This window comes from Polyergus mexicanus, unplaced genomic scaffold (genome assembly GCF_030449975.1).
Source record: "Polyergus mexicanus isolate NDT 795.1 unplaced genomic scaffold, iyPolMexi1.0 SCAF_23, whole genome shotgun sequence".
NCBI classification, from domain to species: domain Eukaryota; kingdom Metazoa; phylum Arthropoda; class Insecta; order Hymenoptera; family Formicidae; genus Polyergus; species Polyergus mexicanus.
This window is the reverse complement of record NW_027223343.1, coordinates 1,774,199-1,793,254: the sequence shown is the minus strand read 5'-3', so window position 1 is coordinate 1,793,254 and position 19,056 is coordinate 1,774,199. Positions and strand designations below refer to the sequence as shown.

Here is a 19,056-nt window from a genome sequence, read left to right as displayed (position 1 = left end):
CATTATTCTGTTCAATTACATACACTGCGTATCTCGCACGAGACGCATCCGCAATGATGCACGTTGACGATTGAATCGACAATGCGTGTTTAACGCAAGAACAAACTGTCAATATACTATATTAATTAAAGAATGCTAAAAAAATTATTATTATTTTCTTTTAATATAAATATTTTTGACACAATATTTTTCTTTAAAAGAAACTATATGGTAATAAAAAGTAATAATTTATCAATTTGTGTTTAAGAAACATTGACATTAATTGAACTCTTTACACTCTGAACATTGTGATGCTATGTTGTCGTAACAGCGCCAGCGGATGGCAAAGGATAAAATTAGTTAATTAGGTAATTTAAATTATATTTTCATAAGAGATTCGTTTTTTAACTTCTTATTGACTTTTATATATTTAATGCACTTTTGCTGTCTCAGTTTCTCACAAATAGAAATTGAGCTATAATAAATAAATATAGCTAAAATAAAATATTATTATATATATACAGGGTGTCCCATTTTAAAGGACCCACTCAAATATCTCAGAAACACTGCGTTAAATCGAAAAATGTTTCAAACAAAAGTTGTGTGGCTTCAAGGGGGCCATAAGATGGTGACAATGATTTGACCTTAGAAAATCATTTGAAGGTCATGTGAAGGTCAACTTTAAAATCTTAAACGGAGACCCCCATTTTTTATTTAGTATTCTTGTAGCTTGCCTCGAGAGCTTTCCAAAACACTATAACAAAGTATTTTTTTATTCAGTACTTTTTGAGTTATTTTATATTTTAATCTGACATCTTTTGATATAAAAAATTAAATATCTCGTAAAATATTTAGTTTTTGATAATCTTACCGTAATACTTCTATGTACAGAATAATGAGACAAATCTATTAGTATAAAAAATAATAGTTTTTAAAAAAATTATTTACGATGTATTTTTTTTTAAACAATTATTTGGTTTTTTTTGCACTAATTGATTTGTATCATTATTCTGTACATAAAAGTATTACGGTAAGATTATTGAAAACTGAATATTTTATGAGATATTTAATTTTTTATATCAAAAGATGTCAGATTATAAAATATAAAATAACTCAAAAAGTACTTAATAAAGAAATACTTTATTATAGTGTTTTGGAAAGCTCTCGATGTCAGCTACAATAATACTAAATAAAAAATGGGGGTTTCTATTTAAGATTTTAAAGTTGACCTTCACATGACCTTCAAATAATTTTCCAAGGTCAAATCATTGTCACCATCTTATGGCCCCTTTGATGCCACACAACTTTTGTTTGAAACATTTCTCGATTTAATGCGGTGTTTCTGAGATATTTGTGTGGGTCCTTTAAAATGTGACACCCTGTATATATTGATATCGATCAGATAAATATTGAATATTATTTTCACTTTATGTATCTGCATGTTCGCAATTTGTTCACATTTAATATTTTTGTTATAACTTTCTAATAAAGCATTTTTAAAACAATGTTTGTATAACATTTTTTTCCTATACATTATACATAGAATATACTGGCAAAATACAATTGTTTAACTTTGGAAATTCTATATATGCGTGTGTTTGAAGGATAAGTGGATAATATACAAAATCTCTCGTTACTGTATAACTTTACGAAAAAAAAAAAAAAAAAAATTATGATTTTCGATATTTGATTTTGTTTCCAGATTCGACGATCGTACTAAAAGCATATATTCGGAGACATACATGAAGCACATCGATCGACGAAGATCGAGTGAGTTTGGAAGCAGTCTTTGAGATAAAACGTATAAACTTTAATGCAAAAGCAGCGTCTTTAAGCAGTATGTACACATTTAACATGTATCACATATACATACACGCGCACCAATAAAAACGTAATTATAATACATACATAAATGACACACACCCTCACATATATATATATATATATATAAGTTGACGTAAAACGATCCCATCTATCCCGCCTAAATCTTCCAAAAAGATTCATCGTTTTACTTACATGCCGACGATAATTATGCGCGACATACATTGCATGAACCTTGAAAAACTCGCATGTATACATAACATACATATTATGTCGTATTGCCAAAGTTAGTTTTTTTAAGCAAGCTTTTGTAGCCAATGAGAAGTGTGTCGTGTTTCGCGAGGATCAATAAAATCATGTCCGCGGAGGAAGGAAGGAGGTTCCGACTGAACGACTGAACGTTGCTGAGCACTTTGCGAGAAGAGACATTTCGTTTCTGTGGGTACCCCCTGGTAGAACACCCGAACAAATATAACTTTGAGAAGTTCGAAGACGGTGGAAAGCCTGGTTGGTCTTATAATATATATATATATATATATATATATATCGTATATATTGTATCTCTTAATGTACTTCTTGCGAGTCAAAAAGATATATGTATCTTTGAAGATTTTTTTCTCGTATAAGTCTTGCAATTTCATCGTTAAAAACAATCTTCTTTACTATTACATCAAGTTTTGTATTAAATTCGTTCTATTTTTTAAAAACGATCTAGTTTGATTATTTACTATTGAGATATGAATACTAAAGAAAGTTTTATAATTTGATGTTTGCGACAGTAAAGAAAATTTATTAATAATATCGGACATGTTGACAACTAAAAATAATTATTTATTGATAAACAAATTTATATTATACATATACTGGGTGGCCCATTTTAATCCATCCAGTCGAATATCTCAAAAACCAAGCCCGGAAGAGAAAAATGTTTCAGACAAAAGTTTTGGTTTCGAGGGGGCCATAAGATGGTGATAATTATTTGACCTTGGACAATCATTTGAAGGTCATGTGAAGGTCAACTTTAAAATCTTAAATCGAAACCCCCATTTTTTATTTAGTATTCTTATAGCTGACATCGAGAGCTTTCCAAAACACTATAATAAAGTATTTTTTTATTAAGTACTTTTTGAGTTATTTTATATTTTAATCTGACATATTTTGATATAAAAAATTAAATATCTCGTAAAATATTTAGTTTTTGATAATCTTACCGTAATACTTCTATGTACAGAATAATGAGACAAATCAATTAGTATTAAAAAAAAAATTGTTTTTAAGAAAATTATTTACAATGTATTTTTTTAAACAATTATTTGTTTTTTTTGGCACTAATTAATTTGTCTTATTATTCTGTACATAGAAGTATTACGGTAAAATTATCGAAAACTAAATATTTTACGAAATATTTTATTTTTTATATCAAAATATGTCAGATTAAAATATAAAATAACTCAAAAAGTACTTAATGAAAAAATACTTTATTATAGTGTTTTGGAAAGCTCTTGAGGTCAGCTACAAGAATAGTAAATAAAAAATGGGAGTTTCCATTTAAGATTTTAAAGTTGACCTTCACATGACCTTCAAATGATTTTCCAAGCACAAATAATTGTCACCATCTTATGGCCCCCTCGAAACTAAACAACTTTTGTCTGAAACATTTTTCTCTTCCGGGCTTGGTTTTTGAGATATTCGACTGGATGGATTAAAATGGGCCACCCAGTATACATGAAAACACACACACACACACAAATGTATGTGTGCGTGCGTGCGTGTATGCGTACACAATATACAATAGTTAAATCGAGAATAATAAATTTTAAATTAATTTAAATGCTCATTTATAAATATAAGACTAATGATTTAGAGTGATACATTAAATTTCAATTTTTGCACATACATAGAAACGTATACGTATGGAGTATTTTGTAACATATAGAATGCATTTCAAAAATGCATTTAAAATCTAAAAATAAAAAAAGTAGCTGTACAAATTTCGTACAATGTGAAAAATCGCTTTATTCTCAAGTTACAGTTATTTTTGTGTTTTAGTAATTATTTAAAGGAAGTTTTCAAAATAATTTTCTTGCGGTAGAGTACGAGCCTGGGGTAAATATCTTATAGTAGATCTTGCATTCTATAAATATTTCAAGTGTTTGTAAAATTGATAACTGTTCAATTCATTGTTGGAGCATTTCAACGTCATGAATTGATGTTAAATAAATAAGGGGTTTAAGATGATCCCTGTATAAAAAGGCCGGAACAAAATACAACATCACTTAATCTTCTTACGATTTTTATACGGTTTTTTTCCCAAATGCTTCATAATTCCGCGGCTTCCCCCCTCTCTCTTCCAGGATTGAACAATCATACCTTTTCTATCCTTCTTTAAAATAAATCTGAATGACTTTGTAATCATACTAGGATTTTGTTCGAGAAGACTTGATTTCCAAACGTCGTCCAATTCCAATTCTTAATTTGCCAACATAATTTCTAGCCAAATTCTTGATCTCGACCGAAACCGTCCATGCATACCATATATCGTTGACGAAAATTTATAGATATTGAATTTATTAGACATTTCAAATCTAATGCACGTATATTAATCTTTATCTCGCGTATAACGATTAGTTGTTGTGCACCAAAGTTGCAGAGGATCGCAACAAAAGAAATGGTTGATTACACCATCGAGGATGTGTAAAAACAAATGCAACTTGAAAGCGAAGTGATTTTGATAAAAGCTCATATATAAGCTTAATTTTACAGTTTTTAAAAGTTTTAAAATATGTCAATGAAATGGATTCCAATGTTATGAAATATTCTGTGTATATATCAAGTGATACAATAATTTCAGATACATTTGATGATTAAAGTATGACGCTTTGTTTTAAAAAAATTGTTAAATTAAATATGTATGTATTATATTTTAGTTTTAAAATTAATAATATAAAAGAAAATAAGAATTTTAACTTACTATATACAGATATGAAGAGATCTAAATTTAATACTTTAATGTTTAGCCGATCTGCTACTAATCGATAATTATTGCTTATCTGTGCGTTCGCGAATAAACGGTCATAAGATTATTCAATCATTTTTGCTTGATAAATCTTTTATCGCATCTAAATGTTAATTCGTAAATTGATTTTAACTAGAAATTTCTTTTAATGTTAGACCATAATTACATCAATGGGCCGTGGTGCATAAAGCATAACTGTTATTATATATTATTATAACTTGTAAAAATATATGATAATTGTAGTATTATTATCGCGCTATATCTTAAGTGCAAAAATCAAACGTCATTCTTAATAATATCAAACATTATTAGAAATTTCTGCTCTGAATGCGGATTTTGTCATCATACTGTAATTTTATTTTGTTGTAATATTTCATAAAAATTTATCTAAATTTATTGCCATTGTTATTAAAAATTATAATAATATTTTAATGTTTAATTTTGACCTTAAAAAGTCCTTATAATTTTGAAAAAATTGAAGTTAACACTGTAGAGTGGAGTATGTTAAGTTATCATTTTAATTATAATTTTAATTTAAATTATATTTTTATTTAATTATAATTTGCTATGTCAGTGTATATGTGATATACTAAAGAAAAAAATCTATTTTTTGTTCATAATTAAATATATTTGAAAAACTTTTAGTTTATAAGTAATGATTGTTAACATCAAGCTCAATTCATCATCAAGTGTATCGGATCCATTACTTTGTAAAATTAGAGCAGAAAATAATTAATTTAACAAAAAAAAAAAAAAATAGTAAAAGAAATTTAATACTTCTTTACTGTTCAAGACGATTCCGGCTTAGAAATTTTTTACAACGTTGAAAAAAATTGAGATTAAAACTATGAAAAAACTGTATTTACATAATTTGTGCTGTAATTATTGTACGTATGATGTACTAGACAAAATTTAATTTCTGTCAAAACTTAAATATATTTTGAAAATGTTAAGTTTTTACAAAATATTTATTATAAATATTAAACTTAATAAATAACAAGGTTAATAAATTTTCGTTCTCAAATGTTGCTACACCGTAAAAAATTACAATAAGTTATCTATTTTGATTAGAATAAATTATTATTAAATTATTGATTTATATGGTTGCAATAAAATATTGTAATTGTTTATTTTAATTATTTTTTAGTAACGCGCACGCGTTATTAAAGTAAAGTGTGTGTGAAGAAAAGTATGTAGAAGTGTGTAGAAGAAAAATCTTTATGTATCAATTTTTTTCAGAAATCGTCTTTTTTCAATTTTCATCTAGCGTTAATTTTAAGATTTCGAATTTGTTTTAATATTCAATTTGTATCTAACAATTCAAAATATTCTTAAGTTTAAAGAAACAAATGAAAAATGTTCAAAAAATTGCCTGCAATCTCCAATAATTTAATTTATATTATAATATATTTTTCTTGTAATTTATTTAATTTCTAATTATAATAATTATATATATATTATATATATAATTTTAATCTTTAAAATAAATTTTTTTAAATATTGAGAATTTTGACAATATACTTAATTTTGAACGCAAAATAAAGTCTATTTAGCATGTCACATATTATAGCTATAATATTAAATATAATAGCTATAAGTTATATTAAATAATTAAAGTTTTAGTTAAGATAATCTTTTTCACACAAGCTTAACTTCAAATTTCTCGAAATTGTAACGTAATATAATATTTAAGAGGCTGCAATTATGTTTAAAACTAAAAAAAAAAAAAAAAAACTACGAAGAAAGATTAACTTCTTTCTGAGTTTGAGAAAAGTTAGTTTTTGTTAAACTATAGTATTATAGATTTTCTCAGGATTTGTAGTCATTGTAAGCGAAACTTTTGCACATCAAAGGGACTTTTATAGGAGTTATCGCGCTTCGAAAAAGTTTACGTATTTAGTGTAATGTCAAGTCGCGACAGTATTATTACAGTATCGTTAATACATATTATTATACGAGAAAAAATTATCACTATGTTATTGTTAATACAATTCGGTGATTCAAGGCCAATCAAATTATTCCATAGGTAATGTCAAGATTAAATTCTAATTAATGCTCTGTCGTCGAATAAAACGATGCTGAATGCAACATCACGATTCTTAGTTCCTACAAATATAACTATGTAAATACTTGTATCGCTTCTTTTTTCTTGTTACAGTGATCGAGAATATCGATTACTTTACCGGTTACAGTATTATTTAAGAATCATAACAATCTTTTGTTTTACAAATTCGCTATTCAAAAACGATATACTAGCAGAATTTACGAGTTATTTATTGCTATGTGCATGTATGTTAGACAAATACTTATTCTCTATCTCTATTTCTTCTTTCGCTCTTCCAATAGTATACCATATTTTCAAGGAATAAATTCTCGTTTGAGTATAAGCGATACGCAAACATCAATTTCTTTTGATCAGCCAAGCGACAAACAAGAAAGGAACGATTGGAAAAGCTTGTTTTCCAGAATGATAAACAATACACAATAATTATAATCATATCCCTTTATTCCAAAATTCAATGAGTATATTAGGTGTACAACTTTGCTTCCGCCGTTTTCCTATAGGTGGCTTTAGCGGTAAGTAGTGGTCGAAATAAATAGATCATAGACGTCGTGCGATAAACTTGGGCATCTCTCAACATAACCCCATAGAAACATTAGTCGATTTGTGTCCGCATCGTAAAGTTATTCTCGATTGAAAATGTCAGTTTACGAGCCAAATTCTCGTCATTTGCGGGAGGTTTTAATCTTCTGCTTCAATATGAAGAAATCTGCGGCCGAGGCTCATCGAATGCTCTCAAATACTTATGGTGAAGCCGCTATTAGTGAAAGAACGTGTCGCGAGTGGTTTCGACGCTTCAAGAACGGTGATTTTCACGTCGAAGACCGGCATAGCGATGGAAGAGAGAAGGTTTTCGAAGATGCAGAATTGGAGGCATTACTTAATAAAGATTCGAGTCAAAGTCAAAAAGAATTGGCACGATCATTGGGAGTGGACAATACTTTGAATCATGAATGTATAACCAGTTTTTTACAATGAAGCCTCGAATTTCGGAAAAAAAAACGGCGGAAGCAAAGTTGTACACCTAATCAGAGTTGGGAACGTTACTCTATAAAAGTAACGCGTTACCGTTACCGTTACTTGAAAAGTAACGACTCGTTACTTTTTCGTTATGTACTTTATCGTTTTTTGAAATGCTAAAATAAGCTATTAGATTATACAATTATTTAATAATCAATATTAAATGTAATAATCTATGTTACAATTAAAAACTCTAAAATTAGTCTCTATATAGCAAGCGTTTTTTTATATTAAACTTATTTAATGATTCTAATTTTTTATGTTAATATCTTTACTTTTCAATACGCTTATCTTTATAAGAATTTAAATTGTAATTTACAAATTTCAAATTTGTCGAAAATTTTTATGGTTTTCATTGTTTTTAAATATTGATAAGAGAAATATTGATATTATTAAGAGTGTATTCCAATATTCACTATCGGTATTGTAAAATCTATAATTTACGTTACTATAGATTTTCAGTACTGGCAGTGACTATCGGAATGCAGCCTATGATAGAAGGCTACAAAATATTTTTCAAAAAATACATCTATTGAATAGATATGAGATAATAAAGAATCAAAAAATAATGATAAAAGTAACGACTAATCCGTTACCGTTACTGTAAAAATGTAACGACGTTACCGTTATCGTTACAAATAGAAAAAAATAACGATCGTTACCGAAAAAAAGTAACTGTAACGGTAACGGCGTTACAAGTAACGCGTTACTTCCCAACCCTGCACCTAATACGTTTTTTTTTTTTTAATATCCTCCGTTTTCTCGTTGCGCTCAACAAAGGTCATTTCTATGTATCTTGTTTTCACGGCAATTGAAATTCCAATCTAGAATTTAGTTATGCAAATGTACGAATCCATAATAATGCAATTTTCACTAATTGTCGGTTAACATCGTCGCACTGATCGTTTAACGAGAGTAAACAATTAAAATTAATCATCGTCTAAGATGTGTGCAAATATGTGATTGTCGCAATGTTGCAAAATTAGCGATTGCGATAAATTATACAGCGTTTCCGTCAACTGTTTGTTCTACAGTGATACATTTGCACTCGAACGCATAATATGATAGATCATCAGATAGTATCATGCTGATTGCTAATTATTGTCATCAATAATTATGTTTTATAAAATTATGTTTATGGATTGTTACGATATCAATGAAATGCTCAAAAGTGTTATTAATTTAATAATTTTTCACATGCGTAAACTTTAATTAGATGATTTTGATCTCGGTCAAAGGTAAGCAATTGCGAGTTTTTTAAATAGCGAAAATCATTGATTACAATAATAATATTTCAAATATACCTTCTCAATCAAAACATTGTATATAATATAACTTGCCTCGTTGTTATATCTTATAGTATTAAAAGGTTTTTTTATTACTTAAGTGGGGAAACTGGCGGATAAGAGCCAAGGCGCGAATTGATGGGCGAATTAATCATTATTAAATTTAATTAACAATAAAATGTATTAATGTGTTACTAGGTCATTATATTGTAAACTACCGACGTGTGGCAATGACCTTTGGACATTGTCCGTAAATTTGTATAGACTCTATGCTGGTTTTATAATGAGCCTTCTTTCCTGATTATTAATTTTAATTTAAAATTTAACCGCGACAATAAATATTGTGTATGTCAAATTTTATAATTTTAATTTAATTTTTACATATTTATATTCTTGTTGAAAATGGAGCAAAAAACGGTTTGAAACATACATATTCAATGCACATTTGTTGATAAAATTTACAATAATATGTTCGCGCAATACTTGTGCCTTGGCTCTTATCTGCCAGTTCTTATCTGTCTACTTAATCGTTAGTACTTTGAGCCTATTGCTGTTATTATTGTTTTTTTTATCACTTTTAAATGTCGAATATAAGAATTATAACAATTGCTCATCTTTGCTATTCCTCAATATTGCTATTGAAGAAAACGTACATATTCATCATTTCGAATTTAAATGAAGAGTAAAACATCGCATCATCGGCAAAAAATTGAATCAACATGTTCGAAATATTATATAATGAAAAATTCTTCGCAAGAGCAATGTCATAGGATATATATAAGTTTTTTTTTTTTTTTTTACTTGACTCGTAAAGCGCAATTATTATTACATATAAGAAAGTAAAGTTTCTCTTGTCGGAGAAAAGAACTGAAACGATGCAATAATATTCTTTTGTTAAGTCATTTTCTCTATATATCGATGTAACAGAATATATGTGAAGAAAATTTATTATTAACTTCTTTCAAAGATAATATGCGAGTAATTTTTAATTTTTATTGATCTTTCAAATTTGTTACAATGTCAATAATTTGTTTTCCATACATTTTACACTAGAGAACACATATTATACAATATATTATTCTAAAATAATTCTGATATTGTGCGTTGACGTAACTATAATGCAGGGTTGGGAAGTAACGCGTTACTTGTAACGCCGTTACCGTTACAGTCACTTTTTCTCGGTAACTGTAACGGTAATGGCGTTACAAATTTTATTTGTAACGGAAAAAGTAACTTCGTTACATTTTTCGGTAACGAGTAACGAATTTAACAGTTACTTTTATCGTTACTTTTTTCAAATTTTTTTATTTATTTAAGATATTATTCTTGCTATTGTGCGTGATAAAATTTTTATCTTAACCGTAAAGCCGTAAGCAAATCGACCAATTAGCATTCTTATTATGTTGTAAAAATGCTTCAATGTGATTGATCAACTTATGGCTCTTGCAGACCAGTGCGATGACGCGACGCGCGATATCCAATGAGAGCTTTATCTTTTCGGAAAAGCAGAGCTCTCATTTACTACCAGTTCTAAGTACCTTGCAACGAAAATTAGAAAATCTCAATAAATCTGACCTTATAGATTACCATTCATTAGTTGAAGCTATTCAGCAAGGTTTAAATAAAAGGTAACTTATTAATTTGATTAATACATATGTTATTTAATTTTAAATAAGGATTTAATTGAAAAATATTATTTTATTTTAAACTATTGATTCAAAAGTATTAATTTCAATAAAACAAACAATGTCGCTTAATTTACTATATTTGATTTTAGATTTCTTACAATATTTGAAACAAAAGAATTAATAATAGCAGCATGTTTACATCCAAAATTTAAGTTAAACTGGTTAACCGGAGAAAAAAGAAAACGTGCTGAAAATTACTTGGAGGATTTATTGGGAATCCGATCAACTGAAAATTCTTCAAAAGCTAGAAAATCTGACGATCACGATGATTTTTTCATTTTTGAGCAAAAAACGGTGCAAAATGAATCTGAACAAGAAGAATTGCAACGGTCTTTAAAATCAAATAATTGTAATATAGAAATGTTAAACGACTATCCAAAACTTAAAAAACTTTTTATTAAATATAATACAGCTTTACCAAGCGGTGCATCTGTAGAAAAAATGTTTAGCATCGGTGGCTCTGTATTAACACCACAAAGAGGGCATTTAAATGATGATACTATGGAGCAACAAATTTTATTAAAAATTAATAAAGAATTTCGGTAAAATTTAATCATTTATTTTGTAATAAACCTTGAATGAAATCTTGCTTATAATTTTTTAAAAGTTTTTCTTATGCAAAATAATTTATTAGTATGTATTGTAAAAAAGTAACGGAAATTGTAACGACTCGTTACTTTTTAGTAACTGTAACGGTAACGAGTTACTTTTTAAAATTGGTAACGAGTAACGGTAACGAGTTACTTTTTAGAAAAAATAACGGTAACGGTAACGAGTTACTTTTATAAAGTAACTTTCCCAACCCTGCTATAATGTAATGATTTCGAAAGAGGAAAAAAAAAACAAATAATAATTTGATACAAAAATAATATTCAGTCTTTCGATTAATATAGATGTTTGTTTACAACAGACTAATGATACGTTATTCGCTTTTCTTCTGTGATAAAAATTAAGAACTATCGGATTTTATAATTCGTTATTTGTATACGATTTGTAAATATAAATGATATCCCATGCAAATGAACGAAACTGTATTTTTAAAATGATTGGATATAAAAAAAAAAAATCATACAAAGCACAATTAAATATTTTAAAACTTTATACATTTCTATATCACTTTTATGCATGAATGCAGTTACATATATTTTTTAAATAAAATTACTACATTTTTGATGCAGTTTTTTTAGTCTCTAAGAATACCCATTAAAAAGTTAGGCTTAAAAAATTATTAATTTAGAAATTATATAAATTTTAAATTTGCAAAGTAGTATTTGACTCTATCAGCAGATCGACTTGTTTCTTTTATATATCTGTTCTGTTTATATTTACTAACAACTATATCAAGTTTATAAACATCAATTACTTTCTATTTTTGCAGATATCTAATAAAAATGCATAAAAGTAACATAAAAATGTGATGCGTCTAAAAACCATTTGATTTTGTCTTATTGTCTTATTTTTTTCTATCTTTAATTGTTTTAAAAATACAATTCTGCCTAGTTTCGCTTGCATGGAATATTTTTTCGTGTGCGTATGTGTGCGCGCGTGCGTCCGTGTGTGTTATTTCATAAGATAAATAATGATTATCAAAAAGACTAGCTGTGCAATAATTATATTTAAAAAATGTTTTTCCTGTTTTGGTAACATATTTAATAATTTTAAAATGCGTATTAACAATCAAATAAGACAGCGTAGTGATCGTAAAAAATCGTAGAAAATATAAGCTATATACCATATAAATAATGTAAAATGAAATTAACAATTTTCTTTCAATATTTTCCTTTTCTATTATGTTGCAAGATAGTATAATATCAATTGTTATCGCGCGTGATATAATAATACACACCATATCATTATAATTTTTATTTAATTTTCTACATTACTTGCTTCTGATTTTCAATTTTGTTTGGGAATGCTATCGCAGAAAGAGAAGCGATCGCTGAAAAAATAAGATATTCCGAGAGTGCGTCTGCTTAGATTTGAAAAATTATATTTAATGTTAAATTGACGATATTATTAGAGACATTTATAGAGAAACATACCAATATCATCTCTGACAAGAATATATCAACGCCACGTTAGAACAGACACTTTCATATGCATAATAATAGAAAAAAAAATGGCGATTTCTTGTTCGTATTTTAAAAACTATGCCATTCAAATTTTGACAAAGCATGTTGAATGTACTACAAGTTAATTGTAAATCAAGAAACATATATCTGCTAATTAAAAATATGAATCTTATTTTTGTATACCTTTCATTGCATCTAAATGTCGTTAATTTATTATTTTGTTTTTATCACGTTATCACGATAAGACTGTGAACTACTCAATTCAAGTTTAATATTTCTTCACTAACTAAGTGAATTGACAATCACTAAGTACACTTCGAATCTAGAATATTTCATACGTGTCGCCAAACATTTTCTATTTACTTTTATTATGTTTCCTTAAAATATACAACTCGTTCAATAAAAGAAATTAAAATCATTTTTATACGATCAAAAAAAAATATCTGATTTCCAGCGTTTCAATCTTGTCACATTATCTAAAGCATCAACTGTAAATATTATTTTCTCGGGGTAATCGCGAGTTTAATTTTTTTTTATGCAAGAAATAGATGTATTATTAATATAACATGTTTTTAATGTTATATAATATAAATTGATATAAATTGATTTAGTATTTTTTCTTAATTCTCTCTTTCTCTATTTATATTTATTTATGCATAATTAAACATGTTTATTATATTGTTGCGCTTCTTGTGTTTTGCCTCCGCGTGGAAGATGTCTTCGGCTGTTGATCAACAAAGGTAAACAATTTGTGGAGAGTCGATATCTTGAATTTCGCTATTGTATATCCCGCATATCCCGCACACGTACACACACACACATACACACGTACAGAATATCAACGGCTATTTATATTATAGCAATATTATATTATAATAATATTTTCCTGTTCAATATTCCATGTTCTCGCATTAGTTATCATTAAAGTTATAGTGTTTTTTTTTTTTTTTTTTTTTTTTTTTTTTTTTTTTTTTTTTTTTAAGAGTTATTATTTCATATGTGCAAGGGCAAATTGCGAGATCGATTGAAATCGACTCGCGAGCACAACATTTAAAATCATATTAAGATCAAGATTATTAAGATTCAGTAATTGAAACTCCGGTGACCAAAGTATTTACTGCATCTAATAACTGCATCATATTTTGTGTGTTGTAGTAAATAATTTTTGAACAATTAGTGAATCCAAATAAAATTTAACATAAATGTTAAAGTTAATATATGGTATATGGAAAATTTCATTTGGCTAGCAATGCTTTTAAAAACTAATGCAATTGTAAAAGTTAAATAACTTGGATTCGATCAGATATAATTATGTCTAGGTCTTGAGCAAATATTTATAAGAAATAATAAAGTAGATTATAATTTTTTACTCTTTTTTTGCTAATATTTTAATATGTGTTGATATAATAAATATTACAATTTTAATCGAAACTTTATATTTCAATTACATATAAAAGCAATTATATAATTAAATATTTTTATTATGACTGATATTTAATGCACATACGTTATTAAAATTTACAAATATATTTCAAAATACATATTTTGCAAAAATCGCAAACATACAGAAAGTATGTGAAACAGATCCATAATTCTATAAATTGTTTCTTCTCTTTAGCCATGCAAAACTCATTCTACTTTGCAATATTGTACATCTATAATGAAAAAACAATAAATATATTACACCGATTTTTTTTATAGTAATAAAGTTACGGTTAGGTTAAATTATTAGATGTACAACTTTGCTTCCGCCGTTTTCCTATAGATGGCTTTAGCGGTAAGTAGTAGTCGAAATAAATAAATCATAGACGTCATGCGATAAACTTGGGAATCTGTCAACATAACCTCATAGAAACATTAGTCGCTTTGTGTCCGCATCATAAAGTTATTCTCGATTGAAAATGTCAGTTTACGAGCCAAATTCTCGTCATTTGCGGGAGGTTTTAATCTTCTGCTTCAAAATGAAGAAATCTGCGGCCGAGGCTCATCGAATGCTCTCAAATACTTATGGTGAAGCCGCTATTAGTGAAAGAACGTGTCGTGAGTGGTTTCAACGCTTCAAGAACGGTGATTTTCACGTCGAAGACCGGCATAGCGATGGAAGAGAGAAGGTTTTCGAAGATGCAGAATTGGAGGCATTACTTAATGAAGACTCGTGTCAAAGTCAAAAAGAATTGGCACGATCATTGGGAGTGACTCTACAAGCAATAACCAGTTTTTTACAAGCCTCGAATTTCGGAAAAAAAAAAACGGCGGAAGCAAAGTTGTACACCTAATATTTTAATTCGTCTTTTTCTGTCAATTCCTACCAGGTGTTACAGACATTATCCAATCAATAAAAGCTCCTGTACGTGTTGAGACAGAAGGTTCGGTTGAACCACAACCAATACCGGTGGATGTAATACCAACTAATACAAGATTAAGTGTGGTGGGATTTTGCCATAAAACAGGTCCACCACTGTCCATCTGTGGCAAAAGAAAGAAGGAATTGTATCTTTGAAATGATTTGTTCGCCATGTTTCTTGAATAATACTACAGTTTTGCGCTCTTATATGATATAATCACAAATTAACAAAAAAATAATTTTTTTACCTGACAAGAATCCTTCCCTGGGGAATAAGTACATATATTTTTATCGGTTAGTTCAGGATAATAATATTGACATTTCGTAGGACTTATTACATTTAATTTTACTTTTTGTAGCGTAGTTGATTTGGAGCCGCCAAATTCAAGTAAACCCCAGCCTAACAAATTATATAAAATCAGAATAAATAATTATAATCAATAATTAGAAAAATAATTAGAAAACTAACCCAACACATCCACAATAGCACCTCCGAACGTGTCTCGTTTATGTTCAAATGGTAAGCAGACTGGGCCAATCTCAGCACTATACGTTATGCTACCAACAATCTTACAAACAGCTATATCGTTGTGAATCTCTTTGTAATAAGGGTGCATTGTGCATTTGCTTACGCGGAACAACTTTGTTGCATTAGTCTCCCTACCTATTCGTAAAATGATACTGTTCGAGATTAGGCTATTATTCTAGCGTTAAAAAAAATCCAAAACTTTTGTAACACATTCGAAAAAGCATTTCTTTACATATTGTTTTTCATTACCGGAAGCTATTCGTATTCGTAACATCGTTCTCTTATACCATACTCGAGCATTGTGCAAAACTTTTTAAATAAAAAAATGAAGCATATCACATTTGTAGAAAAAATATTTCATAATAAAAAGTAAATATAATATATCTTCTTGTATAAAAAAAGTCATTTTTCTATTTCTTTTTACAAACGTTGGATTAAATATTTAAAAATGCTTTATCTTGTTAACGATAAGTTACAACTTTCTTAAATAAATTTGTATCAGAAGTAGAAAGCAAAAATTACAAGATTTCAATGTGATATTATCGCAATTATAAACATTTATTTAAAAAATCTTATTTATTTCAAGCATTAATTAGAAATTTTAATAATTACCTGTCGTTATATCGTGTTCACCAACAATAATGCCAATCGTATTGATATTTCTACCATCTATACAATGAGCTGCTGTCAGTACATATTGTTGAGATATTATAGTACAACCGCAATATATCAATTTATTAGTACTATCTACGAGTCCACACATCATAGGATATTCGTTTATCCCAGTTTCTGTACCACCTACTATTCTAGTCTAAACAAGTAACATTAATTATAGTTAATATTTTATTTTAAACGCTTAATCAAATGAAAATAATTTTAATAAACAGTTATATAAATTATAAACTATAAAAAGCAAGTAATAAATAAATAATAACAAACCTATTAATAAATGGCATTTTACGAGATACAATTTACACTTACTACTTTTTTCCAACCACATTTGCAATTATTTTCATCAAACGGATTCTCTGCTCGAATTTCGCATAAAAATTTACCTCCTTGCGAGTAAGAGGGTGAATCTAATTTTATAATCGGATCTTTTCCTTCAAGAATGAGTGAACCGAAACCACAGTATTTCTGCATACTTTTTCCAGCAATTTGGACAGAAAGAGTATCTTGAGTACAACCATTCTAATAAAATAAAATAATAATACATAAAATAATATAGATAAAATATTTTTTATAATAAAAATTTTATTAAAATATTGTATTAATCTTTTTAACGAATCTATTTTCAATGTGCTAAAGGTTTTAAAAATATTTTTAATTTAAAACAGAAAATAAAATTTTATATGTATCCTTTACAAATTTTTAAAATTTGTGACATCAATAAAAGTATTTTCGATATCAAAATCATATTACATTGCAAAAAACTATGAAATAAATATTTTTTTTCTTTAATTTTTTCTTATTAAATTGTGTTAAGCTTGAAAATACCCAGTTACCGCTAAGCTTATGCATAAATCTTGAACAAAATGTTTATCTATAAACTTACAACAGACGCTGGCATATCAACACTGCAATTTATTTTGACATTAAGACGACTTTCCATTTGCCATGTGCAATGATTTTCACCTTTATACTTATAGGGAAAACCGGGATTATACACATAATATGTTTGCCCAGCTTCTAACTTTTGAAAATAATTGCAAGCAGATTCAATTCCATTTAGCATCGAGAGCGGCAGCGAAAAGCCAAATAGAACCTTGACTAATTATAAAATAATTGGAGTAGCTTTTTCATTATACTACTTGAATGATTTTTGCGTAAAAAGTTTCGTATGCTACTCAATATACATTGATATTTTAACCGAGAGAAATTAATAATTTTTCAAAATTTCCAAATTTTGTTTAAATCTATTTAAAAGTTCACTTACCGAATATTACAAAAAAAAAAAAAAAAGATAAATTTGCTTAATTATTAATATCTATTTGTACAGTTTTTTCTGTAATATCTTTAATTTAATTATTTCGAGATATATATACACATTTTCTTATAGATACAGTTTGTAATACCTGCTTGCATGGTACATCTGTTAAAATATTCTGGCACCTTAAGAAGTTAACTTTCTTCTGACAAGCAGCCACGCGCTATATCGTAGAGATGTCTGCTTTTATTCCAACACAAAGATAAAATACATCCAAAACTGATAATATCTCAGGTACCTTATCTTACAGTTAATTACAGTTTGCGAGCAGATTTACTGCAAAGGCGAATAATTTCGAAATCGCATTAATGTAATCTTAAATTCGATAAGATATATATCAAAAATATTTTAAATACGTAATGTTTTTTAGATGTTATTAAAAAAATATATATAAAATATAATGTTTGTATAAGATGTTATTAAATTAGTGCCGTATTACTGAAATTCACATATACGAAATAGACATATACTTCGGCGAATTTAAAATTAATATTTTCTTATTGTTAATAAGAGAGTATATGATATATGAAGCTTTAAGGAAAAATTTTAAGGATTCAAGATCTCATTATTTATTTAATTTGAAATAAGTTTTAACTGAAGTTTAATAAAAAATTTAATTATTAATATATATATATATATATAAATATATATATATATATATATATATATAATGTGTTGGCAAAAATCTTAGTAGTAATAAAATAAAACAAAATTTTTTGAAACAAGAAAAAAATAAATTTTAATTTAATATAAATTTTATGTCTACAAAATTAGTTCGTTAATTCATAGGATGACAATATTCTTTATAACAAGAATTTTTTCTAAAATATTTTCTTGTTCTTATAAAATAGAATTTATTTAATTAATATTCAAATGAATTGCTGTGCATTGAAACACATTAAAAAGTCAGTAATGACAGCTTATGACAATAATGATATCTTATCTTGCAGATGCGGCATAAAAGTAGAACATACGCTTTTCGCATATGATGAAGATTATGAAGTAATAAATAAAAAATATTCTATTTTTTTTATATATATAAAGACAAGAATAAATTTAATTAGTATAGGCCAAAATCATACGCCATTCGCCACAGTAATGTTATTTCTTTATTGTTGATATATGTATAGCTGTAAAATGCACCATTACACAAATCGTAAGATCAAAAAAATTAAAATAATGAAAAATCGTGATTTAGCAATCGTTTAATTAAATAATAATTAATTTATCACATTTAGACAAATTTAAAATA

At 27.3% G+C, this 19,056-nt stretch overlaps 2 protein-coding genes across 11 annotated transcripts in view; one reads left to right on the top strand and one right to left on the bottom strand.

Moving 5' to 3' along the window:
• The window catches only part of LOC138942579 (octopamine receptor beta-2R), a 73,868-nt gene extending 58,243 nt beyond the window's left edge, over nucleotides 1-15,625 (top strand). For 4 of the 10 annotated variants that reach the window (XR_011448332.1, XR_011448333.1, XR_011448334.1 and 1 more), the window contains exons 5-6: nucleotides 1,682-2,307; nucleotides 10,634-13,118. Coding sequence is in view for 1 of the 10 variants with exons in the window: in XM_070312913.1 (XP_070169014.1) it covers nucleotides 1,682-1,772 (91 nt within the window). In the remaining 9 variants the exon portion in view is untranslated. Of the gene's footprint in view, nucleotides 1-247; nucleotides 348-1,681; nucleotides 2,308-10,633; nucleotides 13,119-15,256 lie in introns of those variants that run through there. The other 6 variants (XR_011448338.1, XR_011448339.1, XR_011448337.1 and 3 more) reach the window with 5 other exon arrangements.
• LOC138942580 (venom serine protease 34-like) lies at nucleotides 14,532-17,978 on the bottom strand. Its single transcript, XM_070312915.1, has 8 exons — nucleotides 17,893-17,978; nucleotides 17,373-17,587; nucleotides 16,799-17,008; nucleotides 16,430-16,628; nucleotides 15,758-15,952; nucleotides 15,537-15,688; nucleotides 15,254-15,410; nucleotides 14,532-14,599 (listed from the first exon to the last, which is right to left on the bottom strand). The coding sequence occupies exons 1-8, from the start codon at nucleotides 17,900-17,902 to the stop codon at nucleotides 14,574-14,576; spliced, it is 1,164 nt and encodes a 387-aa protein (XP_070169016.1). The 5' UTR covers nucleotides 17,903-17,978; the 3' UTR covers nucleotides 14,532-14,573.
• Nucleotides 17,979-19,056: the final 1,078 nt, after the last annotated feature.